The 21,257-nt window shown below is 42.5% G+C and overlaps 1 protein-coding gene across 3 annotated transcripts in view; it reads right to left on the bottom strand.

Annotated features, from left to right (window-relative positions):
• ccm2 (CCM2 scaffold protein) overlaps positions 1-21,257 on the bottom strand; it is a 151,130-nt gene that overhangs the window by 57,982 nt on the left and 71,891 nt on the right. For all 3 annotated transcript variants that reach the window (XM_072499049.1, XM_072499047.1, XM_072499048.1), the window contains 3 exons: positions 18,651-18,734; positions 8,519-8,702; positions 2,329-2,456 (listed from right to left, as the gene is read on the bottom strand). In XM_072499049.1, the coding sequence (XP_072355150.1) occupies positions 2,329-2,456; positions 8,519-8,702; positions 18,651-18,734 (396 nt within the window). The remainder of the gene's footprint in view (positions 1-2,328; positions 2,457-8,518; positions 8,703-18,650; positions 18,735-21,257) is intronic.

Genomic DNA, 21,257 nt, shown 5'->3' with positions numbered 1-21,257 from the left:
GGCATGACCTGCCCTTTATGAACCTATGCTGCGTCTGCCCAATGGGACAATTTCCATCCAGATGCCTCGCTATTTCTTCCTTGATGATAGATTCCAGCATCTTCCCTACAACCGAAGTTAAGCTCACTGGCCTATAATTACCCACTTTCTGCCTACCTCCTTTTTTTAAACAGTGGTGTCACGTTTGCTAATTTCCAATCCGCCGGGACCACCCCAGAGTCTAGTGAATTTTGGTAAATTATCACTAGTGCATTTGCAATTTCCCTAGCCATCTCTTTTAGCACTCTGGGATGCATTCCATCAGGTCCAGGAGACTGGTCTACCTTTAGCCCCATTAGCTTGCCCATCACAACCTCCTTGGTGATAACAATCCTCTCAAGGTCCTCACCTGTCATAGCCTCATTTCCATCAGTCACTGGCATGTTATTTGTGTCTTCCACTGTGAAGACCGACCCAAAAAACCTGTTTAGTTCCTCAGCCATTTCCTCATCTCCCATTATTAAATCTCCCCTCTCATCCTCTAAAGGACCAATATTTACCTTAGCCACTCTTTTTTGTTTTATGTATTTGTAGAAACTTTTACTATCTGTTTTTATATTCTGAGCACGTTTACTCTCATAATCTATCTTACTCTTCTTTACAGCTTTTTTAGTAGCTTTCTGTTGCCCCCTAAAAATTTCCCAGTCCTCTAGTCTCCCACTGATCTTTGCTACTTTGTATGTTTTTTTCCTTCAATTTGATACTCTCCCTTATTTCCTTAGATATCCACGGTCGATTTCCCCTCTTTTTACCATCCTTCCTTTTTGTTGGTATAAACCTTTGCTGAGCACTGTGAAAAATCACTTAGAAGGTTCTCCACTGTTCCTCAACTGTTTCACCATAAAGTCTTTGCTCCCAGTCTACCGTAGCTAGTTCTTCTCTCATCCCATTGTAATCTCCTTTGTTTAAGCACCAAACACTAGAACTTGATTTTACCTTCTCACCCTCCATCCGTATTTCAAATTCCACCATATTGTGATCGCTCCTTCCGAGAGGATCCCTAACTATGAGATCCTGAATCAATCCTGTCTCATTACACAGGACCTGATCTAGGACCACTTGTTCCCTTGTAGGTTCCATTACATACTGTTCTAGGAAACTATCGCGGATACATTCTATAAACTGCTCCTCAAGGCTGCCTTGACCGACCTCGTTAAACCAATCGACATTTCGATTAAAATCCCCCATGATAACTGCTGTACTATTTCTACATGCACCAGTTATTTCTTTGTTTATTGCCTGCCCCACCATAATGTTACCATTTGGCCCTTAATTGGAGAAAATGAATTGGGTACTCTAAATTTAACAAAAAAAGCAATTAAGGCGGCAATGGAATACTGAGAAGAATTGAACATAAAAGGATGCTCTGCTTTTGTTTTATAGGGCATTGGTGAAGCCATACCTTGAATGGTCTCCTTTTTTCAGGAAGGATATAAATGCATTGGGGGCAGTTCAGAGGAGATTTACTAGATTGATACTTGGAATATGTGGGTTGTCTTAGAAGGAAGGCTGGACAAACAGGGCTGGTGTTCACTGGAGTTTAGAACAGGGTTGACAGATTGAAGTACAAGATTCTGAACAATCTTGACAAAGTAGATGTGGAAAAGCTGGCACAGCAACTCAGATTCCTTGCTTGTGAGGGGGGGTGGGGGTAGAGTAAATATACATTACATCAAATTATTGGCCCAAAAACAGATGGGTCAGGACTGAAAGTTGCCTGATCAATAGAATCATAAATGGAGTTAAATCTTTTGAACATCAGTGCTGTATTTAACTGCTTCAAGTATCGTTTCACATCACTCAGGGAGACATGGTAGCACAGCTCCCAGCCTCGGGTCACTGTCTGTGTGGAGTTTGTACATTCTCCCCGTGTCTGTGTGGGTCTCACCCTCACGATCCAAAGATGTGCACAACCCAAGGGGTAGGTGGACTGGCCATGCTAAATTCAGCGACCTGGGTACAATTCCTGGCTTGGGTCACTGTGCATAGTCTGCATTTTCTCCCAGTGTCTGTGTGGGTTTCCTCCCACAAGTCCTGAAAGATGTGCTGTTAGATGAATTGGCATTCTGAATTTTCCCTCAGTGAACACAAACAGGCACCGGAGTGTGAGGACTCGGGGCTTTCCACAGTAACTTCATTGCTGTATTAATGTATGCCTACTTGTGACACTAATAAAGATCATTAATTGCCCCTTAATTGGGGAAAAAAGATCATTTGACATAATTTAATGTGGCAAACAGATGAAGATCCAAATCTACATACAAAAACTCAATCGGAACCAAAACTTACTTTGTTTTCTACAACAACCACCACCAGACTACATGCTTCCATTGTTCCAGCTCCGCTTTCTGAAACTGACGTCTGCATTTTAGTGGAACCTTCAGTGCTCTGACTGGTTGTATTCCCAGTTTCATTGGCTGAAAGTCAAAACACATTTGATAATAGTTTTGTAACTTAGAAAAGTCTGTTCTCTTAAAATGACATTTCTTCAGCTAATAAATATTGCTCAAAGGGGTTCTGACAAAAGTTACTGGGATTTCAGTATAGATAAGAGTTGCATGTCACAAATAAGAGCTTCCACAAGGAAGAAAATCATGTTTTTTTCCTTATTTTTATTAAGTTTAAATTTAATTAGAAATGCCAACTTGACATTTGGGTAGGTCAGTGTTCTTGGTGGCTCAAAGCCTTGTATTCCTGGGATCCAGTCATCAGTTTTAAATACCTTTGTCTGAACAACAATGAGTGTTGATCGCAGCATAGGATGACAATTACAAGTCGACCACACAGTCAAGAGCAGCAAATCCTCTTGGTGAGGACACCACACTACGCCAAGCCACGTTTATGGAATTTAAATTCGCAAATCATGATGAATTTAGAATTTGAGCTCTGGACTGCTAGTCCAGTATCATAAGGCCATCCTATTATTACTCAACCTGGAGATAAGGTTTCACCTTTCTGTACCGTTTCCTCCCCGCTATTCCAAAGAATGGCTGAAAACAACAATTTATTTAGTTACAAATGCAGACGCCTAGGTAAGCAGAGTGAAATGTGAACCAGGACATATGAATTATTGCTGAAAAAAAAAAAAAAAAAAAATGTTGTTGCAGCTTTTCATCTTGCACTCATCTCACAGGACAGATTTTCAAGAATAGTGAAGGTAGGCTTGTGTTAGGCAGTAGTACAGAATCCATTTGCTGATCTCTCCCAAAAGACAAAACGTTTTGAAATTAAGCCCATTGGCACCATTACACAGATAATATATTCTCTAATCGCTCCTCATAATCAAAATGTCTCATCCTGGAAACCATTTTCATAAATCTTTTCTTCACCCTAACATTCACTCCTTCCTAAACCAGTGCCCTGAACTGGACTCAGTATTACAGCTGAGGTCAAACCGGTGTTTTGATCTTCATAATCTCCTTGTTTTTGTACCATATACTTTAATTGATAGAAGTTCAGGATCCCATATACGCCTTCTAAACTTTTTTTTGGCCTTTGACACCTTGATTTGAGTATATATACACCCAAGTCTCTGATCCTGCATCCATTTCATAATTCTACCTTTTAGTTAACATAAACGGGAGTAGACCATACAACTGCAAACCTGCTCCACCATTCAACATGATCACAGTTGATCTTTGGCCTCAATGCCACTTTCATAATACTTGATCCCGAGACAGCAAAAATATGTCTCAGTCATAAATATGACTGAAATAGGGCAGCACGGTGGTTAGCACTGCTGCCTCACAGCTCCAGGGAACCGGGTTCAATTACGGCTTTGGGGTGTGGAATTTGCACCCCCCCCCCCCAGGTGCTCCGGTTACCTACCACAGTCCAAAGATGTGGTTAGGTGGATTCGCCATGCTAAATTGCGCCGGGTCTGAAATTTTAGGTTGTGTTACTGGGATAGGGTGGAAGCATGGGCTTAAGTAGAGTACTCTTTCCAAGGGCAGGTGCAGACTCGAAGGGCTGAATGGCCTCCTTCTACACTGTAAATTCTATGAAATATACTCAATGATGGAGCACTCGTAACCCTTTGTCCAAAGATTCATAATGCATTGTGGAGAAATTTCTCAGTCCTAAACCTGTTTTCCTCATTAAGAAGTCTTGCAACACCAGGTTAAGTCCAACAGGTTTGTCTCGAATCACTAGCTTTTGGAGCAGAGCTCCTTCATCAGGTGAGTCACCTGATGAAGGAGCTGCGCTCCAAAAGCGAGCGATTCGAAACAAACCTGTTGGACTTGAACCTGGTGTTATAAGACTTCTTAATGTGCCCACCCCAGTCCAATGCTGGCATCTGCACATCATGTTTTCCTCATGTTTGAGATCCAACAACAAGAGTGAATCACATCCTTTTCAACAACACCCATCCTGGCTTCGGAATCAAACATTTCAATGTGGAGATCACCCTTTTCTTGTCCATTAACCAATTTTCTATTCATGCTAATATATTATACCAATTCCATAAGTTCTTCTCTTGCCCATTAATATTTTGTGTGGTCACTTATCAAAAGTCCTTTGGAAATCAAGGATATTTTATTAAACTTCATTTTATGGGATGTAACAATAATAAAAATCTTTATTAGTGTCACAAGTAGGCTTACATTAACACGGCAATGAAATTACTGTGAAAATCCCTTGTCGCCACATTCCAGCGCCTTTCGGGTACACCGAGGGAAAATTCAGAATGCCCAATTCACCCAACAAGCACATCATTCAGGGCTTGTGGGAGGAAATCCGAGTGCCTGGAGGAAACTCACGCAGACACGGGGAGAACGTGCAGCTTGCTAGGCCAGCATTTGTTGCTTATCCTGTTTCCCTCAAAAGGTGATGACGAACCGCTGCAGTCCACGCGTGTAGGTACACTCACTGTGCTACTAGGGTGGGTGCTCCAGGATTTTGACTTAGGTACAGTGAATGCGGTATATTTCCAAGTCAGAATGGTGAGTAATTTGGAGAACTTACAGGTTGTGTTCCCAGGTATCTGCTGCCTATTGCCGAAGGGGCTTTGGAGAGTTCCTGCAGTGCATCTTGTAAATGGTGCTACTATGCGTCTGTCGTGGAGGAAGTGCATGTTTGTGGAATGGGTGCCAATCACATGGGCTGCTTGTCCTGGATGGTGTTGAGCTTGAGTATTGTTGGAACAGCAATCATCCAGGCAAGTGGGGAGCATTCCATCACACACCTGACTTTTGCCTTGTAGACTGGACAAGCTTTGGGGAGTCAGGAGTGGAGATACTCACTGCAGGATTCCTAGCCTCGAACCTGATCTTGTATCAATTTGTTCCCCTTGATTAGCGTTAGGCTAAGCCTCGTAACATGTGGAGGTGGGTTTGACCCTGTGCAGTGCGTCACTCCAGAATCCCCACCCTATTTCGAACCCCAAGTCCTCCTCCCACTTTTCCCTTGTCTCGTCCAGTTGGGTGTCGGTCCCTCTTATCAGTCGTTCGTACACGTCGCTTCAGTTCCCTTTACCTAAAATGTTTGCATCCAGCAATTCCTCTAGTAGGGACTGTCGTGGCGGTCATGGGTATGTCCTTGTTTCTTTTCGCAGAAATTTTTAAGCTGTAGGTATCTGAATTCATTGCCACCTGCTAGTTGAAATCTTTCTGTCAGCTCGTCCAGCATTGTTACCCTGCCGTTTTTGCAGTTGATTCCACGACTGGAGTGTTGCTACCACAACTGGGCTGGTTGAAATGCTTTTTGGGTGTGGCTGGGAGTGCCGCCATGGCTAGGGCCTGGAGGGAGATCCAACATTTTAATTTACTGCCATTTTATTCCATTTGTCCAATCAACGTTTGCTAGTTTTGGGCATTTCAAACTTTTTGGGGGGGGCATTTCAAACTTAAAATGAAAGTCAATTGTATTATCATATTTTCTGCCAGATGAATATTATGACAATGGTTTCATGGTCATCATTAGACTTTTAATTCCAGATTTTTTATTGATTTCAAATTTCACTATCTGCCATGGTGGGATTTGAACCTCCCTGCAGTCTCCACACAGTGAGGAGCACCTTGTATCAGTAGGTCAAAGGCAAGAGCTGAGGCTTCTCATTCACTACATGTTAGATTTGTATACCTGGGCAGTCACACCCACCTGTCCCTGATCACCGATCAACTCCACCAAAGTGTCCAGGTAGCACTCCCTTCCTGCCTTCTGGCTAAGCAACTTGGGAGCAGAAGTTGCTCAAGCTGCAAACATTTATCTGTCCAGACTGCATTGCATTCCACAGATACCCACACATTGCAGTCAAGGTACACCACTGCCCATGTCGGTCTAATCTTAAATGAGTTAACTAGCTAGTATTTAGTAAAATGGTAGCAAGTTACAGACTTCTAGCTTAGGGGCACTTGCCAGTTATTGGTCGGAAAAAAAAGCATCTCCCTTTTTCTCTTCCCAATTTAGCATCTATTCACAAAGCACTCTAATATGCTCACCGTTGCCGAGACGTGTGAAATGATAGATTTAAGGAGAGGAATGAAATGTCATCTGTTACATGTCCGCCCATTTCATCAGCCTGTCACTCTCAGTACTCTCAAAATTGCGTCACTTGAAAGACATCTGTACTCTCAAAATTGTGTCACTTCAAAGACATCCAAGTGTATGCCATTAGTATACATCAAGAAAATCAGTGGCTCCTGTACTGACCCTTGGGTAACGCCACTGTATACTTTCCTCCAGTCCAAAAGCAACTGCTTATCACCACGATTAACAGCTCACTCAACAAACCTTGCATCCAAGTTTGGACTCCAAAAGACAAAGTACTACTACAATATACACATCAACTGCGCTGGCAGCTCTGAAAGACATAACTGGCAGGCAAGAGAAAGAACATGAGGGAATAATCTACTTGACTTTGTCTTCGCCAATCTGTCTGCTAATGTATCTAATTGATAAGATTGACCACTGTACAGTCAAGACTAAGTACCTTCTTAATACGGAGGACATCCTCGATTACAGCATGGAGTGCCACATGACAGGTGGGATGGGAAAGAAAAGGATCTAGTGGCTAAAAACTGGGCATCCATGAAGCCAACAATATTGCATTTTATCAATCTCATGGCATAGTATATTCCCCACTCTTCCAGCACCATCAAGCCAGGCAGAAACCCGCTTTCGACAAGCCATTTAGAACTGCATGCCCAGAGTAGGAAGGTGTGTTCTGGAATGTGAAAGAGTCAAGCGATTCTCACAACCAATATATCAACATTTGGATTTGTCTGCCGCTTTAATGTACTAAGGCTGCACAGGATTGATCATGAAAATCTGACACCAAATCACAAGAAAGTATCAGGAGTGATCAAAAGCCTGATCCAAGGTTGGTTTCAAGGAGTTTTGACCTTCTCATATTAACTGTAGGAAATTTCTGTTCATCCAAAACTGGACATCAGTAAAGCAGCATGAAAAATTAGAGGCAGTGAAGGGGTCGAGAGGGTTCCAGAGGTGTACAGCTGGGTGGCCTCAGCATACGTGTGGTTTTTGGATGCCATCACTGTCAAAACAAAGTTCTACAGTCCTGCCATATCAAGTCGTGAATGGCGAGCAATTAAGAAACTAACAGGAAGAGATGGCCTACTAAATATCTCACTCTCAAAGCCCATCACACAAGTACAAAAAAAGAGTGAAGCATTCACAAACATCTTCCAGAAATATTCAGTGAATAATCCTTGTCTGGGCGACCCTGAGATACTCATCATAGATAATAATGATCAGCCAACTCAATTCATTCTACATGATAAAGAATTTGCGAGCTGCAGTGCATTTACTGAAGGCCTCAAGTGTGGCAACATCCCAGCTATACCGAAGACCTTTACTCCAGAACTAGCTGCGCCTCCAGCTAAGCTGTTCCAGTACAGCTACAGTTCTGGCATCTACCCAACAATAAAGGAAACCAAAAAAAAAATCCAACTTCTGCAATTCCCACCTGTTCCCAATAATCAGCAGAATCATGTAGAAGGTGTCTTTTACAGTACTATGAAATGCAACTTGCCAGAACCCCATTCACAGATGTTCAGTTTGGTTCCGTCAGGGCTATCTGTATCTAGACCCCATTAAAGCCTTCATGCAGGCAAAAAGAAAAACTGCATTCAAGGACAGGAAGAGAAGAAGGTGAGAGTAAATAACATCGACATCCTGTATTTGATAGGATGAGGCACTAAGGAGCTTTAACAAAACGGAAATTAATGAGGATTGGGGAAAACATTTCACTGACTGGAAATCAAAGCCAGCAGAAAGAAATGTGGTTGCTTCACTTTTCAGTAACATTAAGATATTGAATTATGTGCAAGTGATATTGCTTTTTAAAATGCCCTTTCCACTTATAAATTTAGCTATTGGTTTGTGACAAATAGCAGGACTTATTCAACTTTGTATCTTTTCACATAACCCAACTATGCAGGTGTGAAAGATTTTTTACAAGGCACATTTTTCTGCCCTAAAAACCAGGATGAATGACAACCAATACACTGCAACTTACCAGTTTTGAAAATGACCAGGTGAAGGGAATCATCTCTGATGTACGAGACTGCTGCAATGTCATGGATTGGAACTCTGAGGATAATGTCTTCTCCATCTCGCCATACCAGTTTAATATTGTATGCGGACACACTAATCACTGCATCTTGTTCTGGTGTTAGCGGCCCTGGAAGCTGATGTGCCTTCTAAAAAAGATATATCACTTATTAATAGGATGGCATTACTTGAAGTAAATTTTCCAAGGACAAGCTACATCTGACAAGACAATTTCTGCTGAAGAGCTAGTTTTAAATAAGTTACCAATGTCAGCAGTTACAGCACAAATTATAGTTGGCTCTTAATATCACCATAGTGAAGGCAACTTCAGGTGTTAAGATTACATTCCGTAAAATTCCAAAAATATTCTTATATTTAAATTGACTAGATCAGAAACATGATTTTTAAGAACTTATTTCTCCAGTGTCTTACATAACCTCAAGATTATCGAAAGCATTCCACAGCCAGGTTTTAGGTACTATCAAAATATATAGGAATTGCAGCAGCCACACATAGCAGGACCCCACGAACAACAAGATCAAATGACCCGTTATAATTTTTTTAAATTTTAAATTAGTTTTTTAGGCGGGAACAAGAAGTCGACCCGCGGACGTCTGGGAAGACCCTCCCCAATAAATTCTGGTGGAGAGGAAACCCGAGACACTACACGTGTAGTGTCTCCCACCCACCCTCCTCCTCTAACCTAATAATAAAACCCATTGGACTGAGGTAAGTACCATATTTTATTATATTATTATATTTTAGCCAGATCTTGGTAGAAAGTTAGAGGAATGGCAGGGAAGGGAGTGCAATGTTCCTCCTGCAGGATGTTTGAGGTGAGGGATGCAGTTAGTGTCCCTGCTGATTTTACCTGCAGGAAGTGCTGCCATCTCCAGCTCCTCCAAGACCGAGTTAGGGAACTGGAGCTGGAGTTGGAAGAACTTCGGATCATTCGGGAGGCAGAAGGGGTCATAGATAGCAGCTTCAGGGAATTAGTTACACCAAAGATTGGAGATAGGTGGGTAACTGTAAGAGGGACTGGGAAAAAGCAGTCAGTGCAGGGATCCCCTGCGGTCGTACCCCTGAGAAACAAGTATACCGCTTTGGATACTTGTGGGGGGGACGACTTACCAGGGATAAGCCATGGGGTACGGGCCTCTGGCACGGAGTCTGTCCCTGTTGCTCAGAAGGGAAGGGGGGAGAGGAGCAGAGCATTAGTAATTGGGGACTCTATAGTCAGGGGCACAGATAGGAGATTTTGTGGGAGCGTGAGAGACTCACGTTTGGTATGTTGCCTCCCAGGTGCAAGGGTACGTGATGTCTCGGATCGTGTTTTCCGGGTCCTTAGGGGGGAGGGGGAGCAGCCCCAAGTCGTGGTCCACATTGGCACCAACGACATAGGTAGGAAAGGGGACAAGGATGTCAGGCAGGCTTTCAGGGAGCTAGGATGGAAGCTCAGAACTAGAACAAACAGAGTTGTTATCTCTGGGTTGTTGCCCGTGCCACGTGATAGTGAGATGAGGAATAAGGAGAGAGAGCATTTAAACACGTGGCTACAGGGATGGTGCAGGCGGGAGGGATTCAGATTTTTGGATAACTGGGGCTCTTTCTGGGGAAGGTGGGACCTCTACAGACAGGATGGTCTACATCTGAACCTGAGGGGCACAAATATCCTGGTGGGGAGATTTGTTAGTGCTCTTTGGGGGGGTTTAAACTAATGCAGCAGGGGCATGGGAACCTGGATTGTAGTTTTAGGGTAAGGGAGAATGAGAGTATAGAGGTCAGGAGCACAGATTTGACATCGCAGGAGGGGGCCAGTGTTCAGGTAGGTGGTTTGAAGTGTGTCTACTTCAATGCCAGGAGTATACGAAACAAGGTAGGGGAACTGGCAGCGTGGGTTGGTACCTGGGACTTCGATGTTGTGGCCATTTCGGAGACATGGATAGAGCAGGGACAGGAATGGATGTTGCAGGTTCCGGGGTTTAGGTGTTTTAGTAAGCTCAGAGAAGGAGGCAAAAGAGGGGGAGGTGTGGCGCTGCTAGTCAAGAGCAGTATTACGGTGGCGGAGAGGATGCTAGATGGGGACTCTTCTGCCGAGGTAGTATGGGCTGAAGTTAGAAACAGGAAAGGAGAGGTCACCCTGTTGGGAGTTTTTTATAGGCCTCCTAATAGTTCTAGGGATGTAGAGGAAAGGATGGCGAAGATGATTCTGGATATGAGCGAAAGTAACAGGGTAGTTATTATGGGAGATTTTAACTTTCCAAATATTGACTGGAAAAGATATAGTTTGAGTACAATAGATGGGTCGTTTTTTGTACAGTGTGTGCAGGAGGGTTTCCTGAAACAATATGTTGACAGGCCAACAAGAGGCGAGGCCACGTTGGATTTGGTTTTGGGTAATGAACCAGGCCAGGTGTTGGATTTGGAGGTAGGAGAGCACTTTGGGGACAGTGACCACAATTCGGTGACGTTTACGTTAATGATGGAAAGGGATAAGTATACACCGCAGGGCAAGAGTTATAGCTGGGGGAAGGGCAATTATGATGCCATTAGACATGACTTGGGGGGGATAAGGTGGAGAAGTAGGCTGCAAGTGTTGGGCACACTGGATAAGTGGGGCTTGTTCAAGGATCAGCTACTGCGTGTTCTTGATAAGTATGTACCGGTCAGACAGGGAGGAAGGCGTCGAGCGAGGGAACCGTGGTTTACCAAGGAAGTGGAATCTCTTGTTAAGAGGAAGAAGGAGGCCTATGTGAAGATGAAGTGTGAAGTTTCGGTTGGGGCGATGGATAGTTACAAGGTAGCGAGGAAGGATCTAAAGAGAGAGCTAAGACGAGCAAGGAGGGGACATGAGAAGTATTTGGCAGGAAGGATCAAGGAAAACCCAAAAGCTTTCTATAGGTATGTCAGGAATAAGCGAATGACTAGGGAAAGAGTAGGACCAGTCAAGGACAGGGATGGGAAATTGTGTGTGGAGTCTGAAGAGATAGGCGAGATACTAAATGAATATTTTTCGTCAGTATTCACTCAGGAAAAAGATAATGTTGTGGAGGAGAATGCTGAGCCCCAGGCTAATAGAATAGATGGCATTGAGGTACGTAGGGAAGAGGTGTTGGCAATTCTGGACAGGCTGAAAATAGATAAGTCCCCGGGACCTGATGGGATTTGTCCTAGGATTCTATGGGAGGCCAGGGAAGAGATTGCTGGACCTTTGGCTTTGATTTTTATGTCATCATTGGCTACAGGAATAGTGCCAGAGGACTGGAGGACAGCAAATGTGGTCCCTTTGTTCAAAAAAGGGGAGCAGAGACAACCCCGGCAACTATAGGCCGGTGAGCCTCACGTCTGTAGTGGGTAAAGTCTTGGAGGGGATTATAAGAGACAAGATTTATAATCATCTAGATAGGAATAATATGATCAGGGATAGTCAGCATGGCTTTGTGAAGGGTAGGTCATGCCTCACAAACCTTAGAGTTCTTTGATAAGGTGACTGAACAGGTAGACGAGGGTAGAGCAGTTGATGTGGTGTATATGGATTTCAGCAAAGCGTTTGATAAGGTTCCCCACGGTAGGCTATTGCAAAAAATACGGAGGCTGGGGATTGAGGGTGATTTAGAGATGTGGATCAGAAATTGGCTAGCTGAAAGAAGACAGAGGGTGGTGGTTGATGGGAAATGTTCAGAATGGAGTACAGTCACAAGTGGAGTACCACAAGGATCTGTTCTGGGGCCGTTGCTGTTTGTCATTTTTATCAATGACCTAGAGGAAGGCGCAGAAGGGTGGGTGAGTAAATTTGCAGACGATACTAAAGTCGGTGGTGTTGTCGATAGTGTGGAAGGATGTAGCAGATTACAGAGGGATATAGATAAGCTGCAGAGCTGGGCCGAGAGGTGGCAAATGGAGTTTAATGTAGAGAAGTGTGAGGTGATTCACTTTGGAAGGAATAACAGGAATGCGGAATATTTGGCTAATGGTAAAGTTCTTGAAAGTGTGGATGAGCAGAGGGATCTAGGTGTCCATGTACATAGATCCCTGAAAGTTGCTACCCAGGTTGATAGGGTTGTGAAGAAGGCCTATGGAGTGTTGGCCTTTATTGGTAGAGGGATTGAGTTCCGGAGTCGGGAGGTCATGTTGCAGCTGTACAGAACTCTGGTACGGCCGCATTTGGAGTATTGCGTACAGTTCTGGTCACCGCATTATAGGAAGGACGTGGAGGCTTTGGAGCGGGTGCAGAGGAGATTTACCAGGATGTTGCCTGGTATGGAGGGAAAATCTTATGCGGAAAGGCTGATGGACTTGAGGTTGTTTTCGTTGGAGAGAAGAAGGTTAAGGGGAGACTTAATAGAGGCATACAAAATGATCAGGGGGTTGGATAGGGTGGACAGTGAGTGCCTTCTCCCGCGGATGGAAATGGCTGGCACGAGGGGACATAACTTTAAACTGAGGGGTAATAGATATAGGACAGAGGTCAGAGGTAGGTCCTTTACGCAAAGAGTAGTGAGGCCGTGGAATGCCCTACCTGCTACAGTAGTGAACTCGCCAACATTGAGGGCATTTAAAAGTTTATTGGATAAACATATGGATGATAATGGCATAGTGTAGGTTGAATGGCTATTGTTTCGGTGCAACATCGTGGGCCGAAGGGCCTGTACTGCGCTGTATTGTTCTATGTTCTATAATGATATCGGTCGAGGGATAAAATGTGAGTTACACCACGAGGAGAATTCCGTTATTTTGAAAGTATATTTTACATCTACCCAAGTGGGCAGTCAGAGCATTAGTTGGTAGCACTTTCAACTCATCACTAACATGTCAGTCTCCCCAAAAGTCAGCAGGTTTATCAAGTAAACTGAACCATAGAAATCAAATCAGTAATAAACACTTTTAAGCATTCTTAGCCGTGACACGAGCTGAAGGAAATGGGGGGGGGGGGAAAAGAGTGGACAAGGTGAACAAATACTCCAAAAGCAGGATCATTTCATAGGAAGTAATGAAATCATCGCACTACAAAGAACAAAGAACAAAGAAATGTACAGCACAGGAACAGGCCCTTCGGCCCTCCAAGCCCGCGCCGACCATACTGCCCGACTAAACTACAATCTTCTACACTTCCTGGGTCCGTATCCTTCTATTCCCATCCTATTCATATATTTGTCAAGATGCCCCTTAAATGTCCCTATCGTCCCTGCTTCCACTACCTCCTCCGGTAGCGAGTTCCAGGCACCCACTACCCTCTGCGTAAAAAACTTGCCTCGTACATCTACTCTAAACCTTGCCCCTCTCACCTTAAACCTATGCCCCCTAGTAATTGACCCCTCTACCCTGGGGAAAAGCCTCTGACTATCCACTCTGTCTATGCCCCTCATAATTTTGTAGACCTCTATCAGGTCGCCCCTCAACCTCCTTCGTTCCAGAGAGAACAAACCGAGTTTATTCAATCGCTCCTCATAGCTTATGCCCTCCATACCAGGCAACATTCTGGTAAATCTCTTCTGCACCCTCTCTAAAGCCTCCACATCCTTCTGGTAGTGTGGCGACCAGAATTGAACACTATACTCCAAGTGTGGCCTAACTAAGGTTCTATACAGCTGCAACATGACTTGCCAATTCTTATACTCAATGCCCCGTCCAATGAAGGCAAGCATGCCGTATGCCTTCTTGACTACCTTCTCCACCTGTGTTGCCCCTTTCAATGACCTGTGGACCTGTACTCCTAGATCTCTTTGACTTTCAATACTCTTGAGGGTTCTACCATTCACTGTATATTCCCTACCTGCATTAGCCCTTCCAAAATGCATTACCTCACATTTGTCCGGATTAAACTCCATCTGCCATCTCTCCGCCCAAGTCTCCAGACAACCTAAATCCTGCTGTATCCTCAGACAGTCCTCATCGCTATCCGCAATTCCACCAACCTTTGTGTCGTCTGCAAACTTACTAATCAGACCAGTTACATTTTCCTCCAAATCATTTATATATACTACAAACAGCAAAGGTCCCAGCACTGATCCCTGTGGAACACCACTGGTCACAGCCCTCCAATTAGAAAAGCATCCCTCCATTGCTACCCTCTGCCTTCTATGGCCTAGCCAGTTCTGAATCCACCTTGCCAGCTCACCCCTGATCCCGTGTGACTTCACCTTTTGTACTAGTCTACCATGAGGGACCTTGTCAAAGGCCTTACTGAAGTCCATGTAGACAACATCCACTGCCCTACCTGCATCAATCATCTTAGTGACCTCCTCGAAAAACTCTATCAAGTTAGTGAGACACGACCTCCCCTTCACAAAACCGTGCTGCCTCTCACTAATACGTCCATTTGCTTCCAAATGGGAGTAGATCCTGTCTCGAAGAATTCTCTCCAGTAATTTCCCTACCACTGAAGTAAGGCTCACCGGCCTGTAGTTCCCGGGATTATCCTTGCTACCCTTCTTAAACAGAGGAACAACATTGGCTATTCTCCAGTCCTCCGGGACATCCCCTGAAGACAGCGAGGATCCAAAGATTTCTGTCAAGGCCTCAGCAATTTCCTCTCCAGCCTCCTTCAGTATTCTGGGGTAGATCCCATCAGGCCCTGGGGACTTATCTACCTTAATATTTTTTAAGACACCCAACACCTCGTCTTTTTGGATCACAATGTGACCCAGGCTATCTACACCCCCTTCTCCAGACTCAACATCTACCAATTCCTTCTCTTTGGTGAATACTGATGCAAAGTATTCATTTAGTACCTCGCCCATTTCCTCTGGCTCCACACATAGATTCCCTTGCCTATCTTTCAGTGGGCCAACCCTTTCCCTGGCTACCCTCTTGCTTTTTATGTAAGTGTAAAAAGCCTTGGGATTTTCCTTAACCCTATTTGCCAATGACTTTTCATGACCCCTTCTAGCCCTCCTGACTCCTTGCTTAAGTTCCTTCCTACTTTCCTTATATGCCACACATGCTACAAAGAAAGTAAATTGTTTATATGGCCATGTACAGAAAATCAGCAACAAACATGTACCCAAGTTGAAAATAAAGGCAGTACATCAAGGCAGAAGGGTAGAGTGGGAACTTGTACTGAAGTAAAGGTTATGAACTTCACAAAAGAAATAAAACAAGTGAGCTAGAAGCATATATTCAGCGGAAAGAAAATATAATAGCTAAATCAGGGACCTGGCTAAAAGGTAGGTATGATTGGAACCTAAATTTTCCACGCTATAGGAGCTTAAGAAAGTGGCAGTAATGTTGATGAAAAACAACTGTAGCATAGGAACAGAATATTAGTAAAGATCAAATGCCGGTGGCAACAGCATGGACGGTACAAAGTAATAGAAAGGATGAGAAAACGCAGATCGGAGTCATCTACATTTCTTCTGACAGTAGCAAAGCTGCATGCTGGGGAGGGAGTAAGATTGAGAAGCAAAGTAAAAGCATAAAGAACATTCCAGAGAACTCTCCCGAATACAACGTATTTTAGAAGAAGTCAGGAATAACGCTATTTACAGTCAAGTAAATAATTGAATTATTCAATAATCTTAAGCAGGTTATTCATGTGGTATGATAATTGTCTTGATATCAAATTCTGAGGGGTTAAGATTTTTATATTTAGGAAAAAACTGCAAAAGCTACAAGAATAAATTGACCCAATAATCTGGGCTGAACATCAATGTGCATCAGTAGGAAATTTAAGGAAGTTTTTTTGTACAGATCAAAATTAGTAATTGGATCATAAATGATCCACAGGTGCAGTTAAGCAAACATATTTAACAAAGGTAGGAATCAGTATCAAGTTGAAAAGAAAGGTTTGCACAAAACTAAAAAAATTGAAGACTCAGCAAACTGGGAAAGCCAAAAACGGATAGAAAGTAATGAGGGCTACAAAAAAGACTTGCAAGGGACATAATCAACAGATGTCATATTTATTTAAAAATAGTGGTGGTGGGGAAGGGAGAGAAGGTGGGCCTATTAAACACAGATGCACAGGATACGAAGGTAATAAAGAAATGGCACACTTGTATCCATTTCACAGTAAGAGAGCAAAATAACAGCAGCATGAGCTAGCAAAGGCTAGGGGAGGAACGGATTCAAATTTAATACAGAAAATTTCACTTTTCATAATTTTCCATTTGTGAATTTTACTGAGGATAGGAAAATGAAGACATTACTTTTTTTATTCGTTTACAGGATGTGGGCGTCGCCAGAATTTATTGCCAATCTCTAGTCATCCTTCAGAAGGTGGTGGTGAGTTGCCTTCTTGAACCGCTGCAGTCCTTGAGTTGTAGGTATACCCACTGTGCAGTTAGGGAGGGAGTTCCCTATTTAAGTAGAGGGAGAAAGCAGGAAATTATATACCTCAGTTTAAGTGTCAGCTGTGTGGAATGGTGAGTGATAGATTGACTGAGCACTTAAAAGTCTTAGCTGATCAGTCAGTGTGAACTTGGAAGGCTAGGTCATGTTTACCTAGTCTAATGGAGTTCTTTTTGAAGAGACCACTACCACTGTCATGGGAGCATCTATTGGGACTTCCCAGAACATGTATGACAGATTTGTACATATAGAATTGGAAGTAACCTTGTAATAGTCAATGACTGGTTGGGAGCTGGGACAGAGTACGATTAAAAGGAACATATTTCGATTGAGACACAGCAGCGCACAATGCAATTAAAATAACTCAACCAATAACAGCCCAGACTGTCGAAGGAGGGAAATGCATTAAAATTCAGAAGCACGCCACAGTACAGACACCTGGTTGCAAGAGGATAGAGATGGTGAGGGTGATCATTGGATTAGATACAAAAGGCACAAACAGCAGAAACGCAGCAAAGTTTAACAACCACTCCTCTTTAAATCATTGATCCACTGGGACCAAGCCTGTGAAACGCAGGGGCAGCTGAAGAAATTCTGATAACTGGTATTTCTGGATTTCGAAGTTTCAGACTGGTGAGGTTGCAGTGTTATGTTCAGAATCAACCTTTCTTTCATTATTTTGAACTTTTTCACCTCAGTCTTTGATTTTTCACAAGCCTGTGAAGTGGAGGGTCAATTCACCCACCATGTATTCTGAACCCTGTATCACAAGTATTGTATATTAAAGCAAAGTTATGCTTCAGGTGTACAGTGCTATGGTCAGGCATCTTGAGTACTGCATTCAGGAAGGATATACTGGCTGTGGATGAGGTACAATGCAGATTAATCATAATATCTGGGTTTTAATTGAGGATTGGCTTCATTGTAATCTCATTGAGTTGCTTTAAGTTAAACAAATTTCCAGTACATAGAGAAGCTGTTTTCTCTCGTGAAATAAGCAGGCAATTTTAATTAGTGTTAGTCTATTCAAGAGTAAAATCAGTTAACACTCTTTCATACCAGGCATAACGAAAGTCTGGAATTCCCTCCCAAAAAAAAAGGCAGTGAAAGCTAACTCATTTGGAATTTAGGAACAAGGTTGATAGTTTTAAAAAAATAGTCAAGGGGTTCAAAGGATACAAATGAAAGATGTGTAAACAAAGTTGAGGAACAGATCACGTATTGGTTAATGTATCATGGAACAGGCGTGAAGGGTTGAGTGGGCCACTCCCTTAACATCTATGGGTGATAGCAAAAAGAAAGTGTTTTCAATCTGGACAGCTATTCATTCAATGACTGTGGACACATCACCATCTACTATAGTGGAGCTGATTTGCAATGCACCTTGGGACTAAACAGCGCAATGACACATCACACGATAAATAATGGCCCAGTCCAGTCTGGAACCACATCCCTGCAAGGTGTCAATGCCCCTTAGGAGGCAAAGAAAAGCAATTTAAAAAAAGTTCATCAAGCAATACATGATAAATCTTAGTCACAACCATCTAATTTAACAAATCTTAGACGTTTGTAATCTTTTAAGTACTTTTTAACCAGGTTGAAATTTAGTGTGGTTTATTATTGCCAGTATTCTATCTACTGGTAAAACCAAACACCTACTAGGGTCACAACAGAACATCTTTGTTTATGTGTTGAGTCATGATTTAACAAGACTGGCTCAAAATCCCAAGCCTTGACTTTCAAGGTAGACCTAGCTTTATTTCTAAGTAACCATCCCAAACATTACCCATTTACATAGCATTACTCACTCTTGCATTATCCAACAAGTGCAATATCTCAGTTCGACTGGATGGATTCAGGTACCCAGGCACTGAAGTGAGTTGTCCTAAATACTGAAAAGAAAAAGAGACTGTTGAATGCAGGCAAATAAAAGTTAAATTACTGAAAAAAAGACATTGAACAATCAAAGTAATATCTATTATACACATCAGCATTTTATAGCAGTTTTAACAGAAGACTAAATATGAATTTATTATATTTGAATGGCATAAAACATACATGGTGCAATTTAAGCAATTTTAATTCTTTATGAAGGAAGTCCTCAAACGTGATTATTTGCTTCAAGAATATTTTGACACCAAGACAGTCCCATCGTCCTGGTTCTCCAGGTGGCTCTAAATTCACTCTTGAAAACTAGCCACATTCCTGAGGAAATGGCCCACTCCTAGAATATTCAGAATGACAGCAATTATTTGGGAACGATTGCAGACAAAAAATTAAGATTAGATTATGTATATAGATATTGCTTCAGTGCCAAAACTTATGCTCTCCTGACCTGAAGGAATAAGTCTCTGGGCAAAATTCCTTTTAAAAGATTTGCTTTAGCAACCGGACTTCAGAGGCCCCCCTGCTGAATTATGCAGGTTGACTAAATGTTCTGTACACTGAAGTGATGAAAGAAGGAGCTGAACTGTTAATTATATATGGAGTCAGAATTTGCAGCAGCAGCATCTAAGAATCTGTCAATGGAGATGCCTTTGCATCCTTATTGGCCAAAGTTGAAGAAACCAGGGTCTCTAGGGTCCAAGTAACAGGCAAACACCAGGATACCGCTTTAGGTGACGAGATTTAAGGATTGGGAAATAAACAAAAGGTGGTCCGAATAGGCGGATTAATTAAATGCCTAATCAGGAACAAAAAGCAAACTACGCAGAAGAAACAAACATTGAATCGAGACATAAGAGTCAGAAAAAAAAAAGGGTCAAATTTTAAAATCTGACTTTTAAATCTCAGTACAATTTTGAAATTTGAAGGAAATTGACTGAACATGTATAAAAAATAATTTTCAGTGCCAGAGAGATTGATTAGCAATTAATATTTGGAAATTTAAAAAATAGTACTTATGCTAATTACGACAGCAAAATATCTACTGTTCAAATATAGCAACTTCATGTCATTCAGTACGAAGTAAACAGCAAAAATGTCACTTTCGCAAACCCAAGAAAGAATGGTGCAACTTGGACTGGAACATTTGGATATTCACATTTAACTGCACATCTGTCCCTCACCAAAAGTTGTTGTACCATTTATGCATAAATAACGACAAGTAGCATTACCCTCACCATTGTTGTTACAGCAAATTATGGCCCATTATGTTGTCAGAAAACAACCAAGTGGGGAGACAGGATGCAACTATATTCTTTCAACTCAAGCCTCTGGTGTCAAATCCAAACAAGACCAACTTAATGCAACTCTTCAGCATCGAAACAGACTCAAGATATATTTTTAAACTTCAAAAGACAGTAACTACAGAATTTATAACATTTTATATTAGTGTGGACCTCCCAGCCCCATCCCAAGGACGTAAACAAGTTTGTGTATTAATACGCCACCAGGTCATTTGTTTTTAAATTATGTTTTCCCATATTGCCTGAGCACCTGAGGTGGCCACAGGAGAGTTGTTTTTAAAATTACTGTGGTCACAGGAGAGTTTTTAAATTATGTTTTCCCATATTGATTTTCACCTTTCCCAGTAGATTTACTGGCTGCATGTGTGTGTGTGTGTGTGTGGCTGTGTGTGTGGTGTGGGGGCAGTACTTGAAAATGAAATGAAAATCGCTTATTGTCTCAAGTAGGCTTCAAATGAATTTACTGTGAAAAGCCCCTAGTCGCCACATTCCCAACTGTCCCAAAGAAGTGGTTGCGGTAACTTGACCACAAAAAGGTAGTTGAAACATTAGTCTTAAAGTTAATCCTCTTTTTAATAAGCAAAAATAACAAAGTTTAAAATACAGTATGGACTCAAACAGGAGCAATAGCTGAACATTGAATTAGAACCCTGCTGATGCTATTAGTTCAACTGAACTGGTGAGCAAAGAAGTAGGTTGAGTATCTGTGCATGAGTGTCCATCTCCAGAAGGCGAGTCCACTGGAAAGCCTGCTCCAACAGTTGTTTAATTTCCACTGTGCTATCTGAAACTTTTCCTGTCCCCAAGTCGTGGCATAGATGAACAAGATCTTGATGCCTGCAGACAATTCTTCCATTGTCCAATTTCACTGCCAAAGATACTGGACCACTTTGGTTTAGAATAACTCCAGGTAGCCAACGTTGGATACTGCCAAAATCACAATCGTTCAAGTTACAGCGGCTTTTAATGATAATGATATCTCCTTCTGCTTTACTGGTCTTTTACTTTGACATCAAGATGTAGCAGATCCAGGTGAGACTTTGGTCTTCTATCCATCAATAATTCAGCTGGCGAGGGTCCCGTAGTTACTTGCGGTGGAAACAACCCTGGTCCCTAAATTATCACCTGCTATCCTCTTCAATTCTTCCTTCAATGACTTAACAGCTTGCTATGCTAAACCATTTGAAGCTGGATGAAAAGGCACAATACGTATATAGCGTATTCCAT

This window comes from Scyliorhinus torazame, chromosome 4, assembly GCF_047496885.1.
Source record: "Scyliorhinus torazame isolate Kashiwa2021f chromosome 4, sScyTor2.1, whole genome shotgun sequence".
In the NCBI taxonomy this organism is placed as follows: domain Eukaryota; kingdom Metazoa; phylum Chordata; class Chondrichthyes; order Carcharhiniformes; family Scyliorhinidae; genus Scyliorhinus; species Scyliorhinus torazame.
The sequence above is the reverse complement of the archived record's forward strand: the minus strand, read 5'-3'. Positions and strand labels throughout refer to the sequence as shown.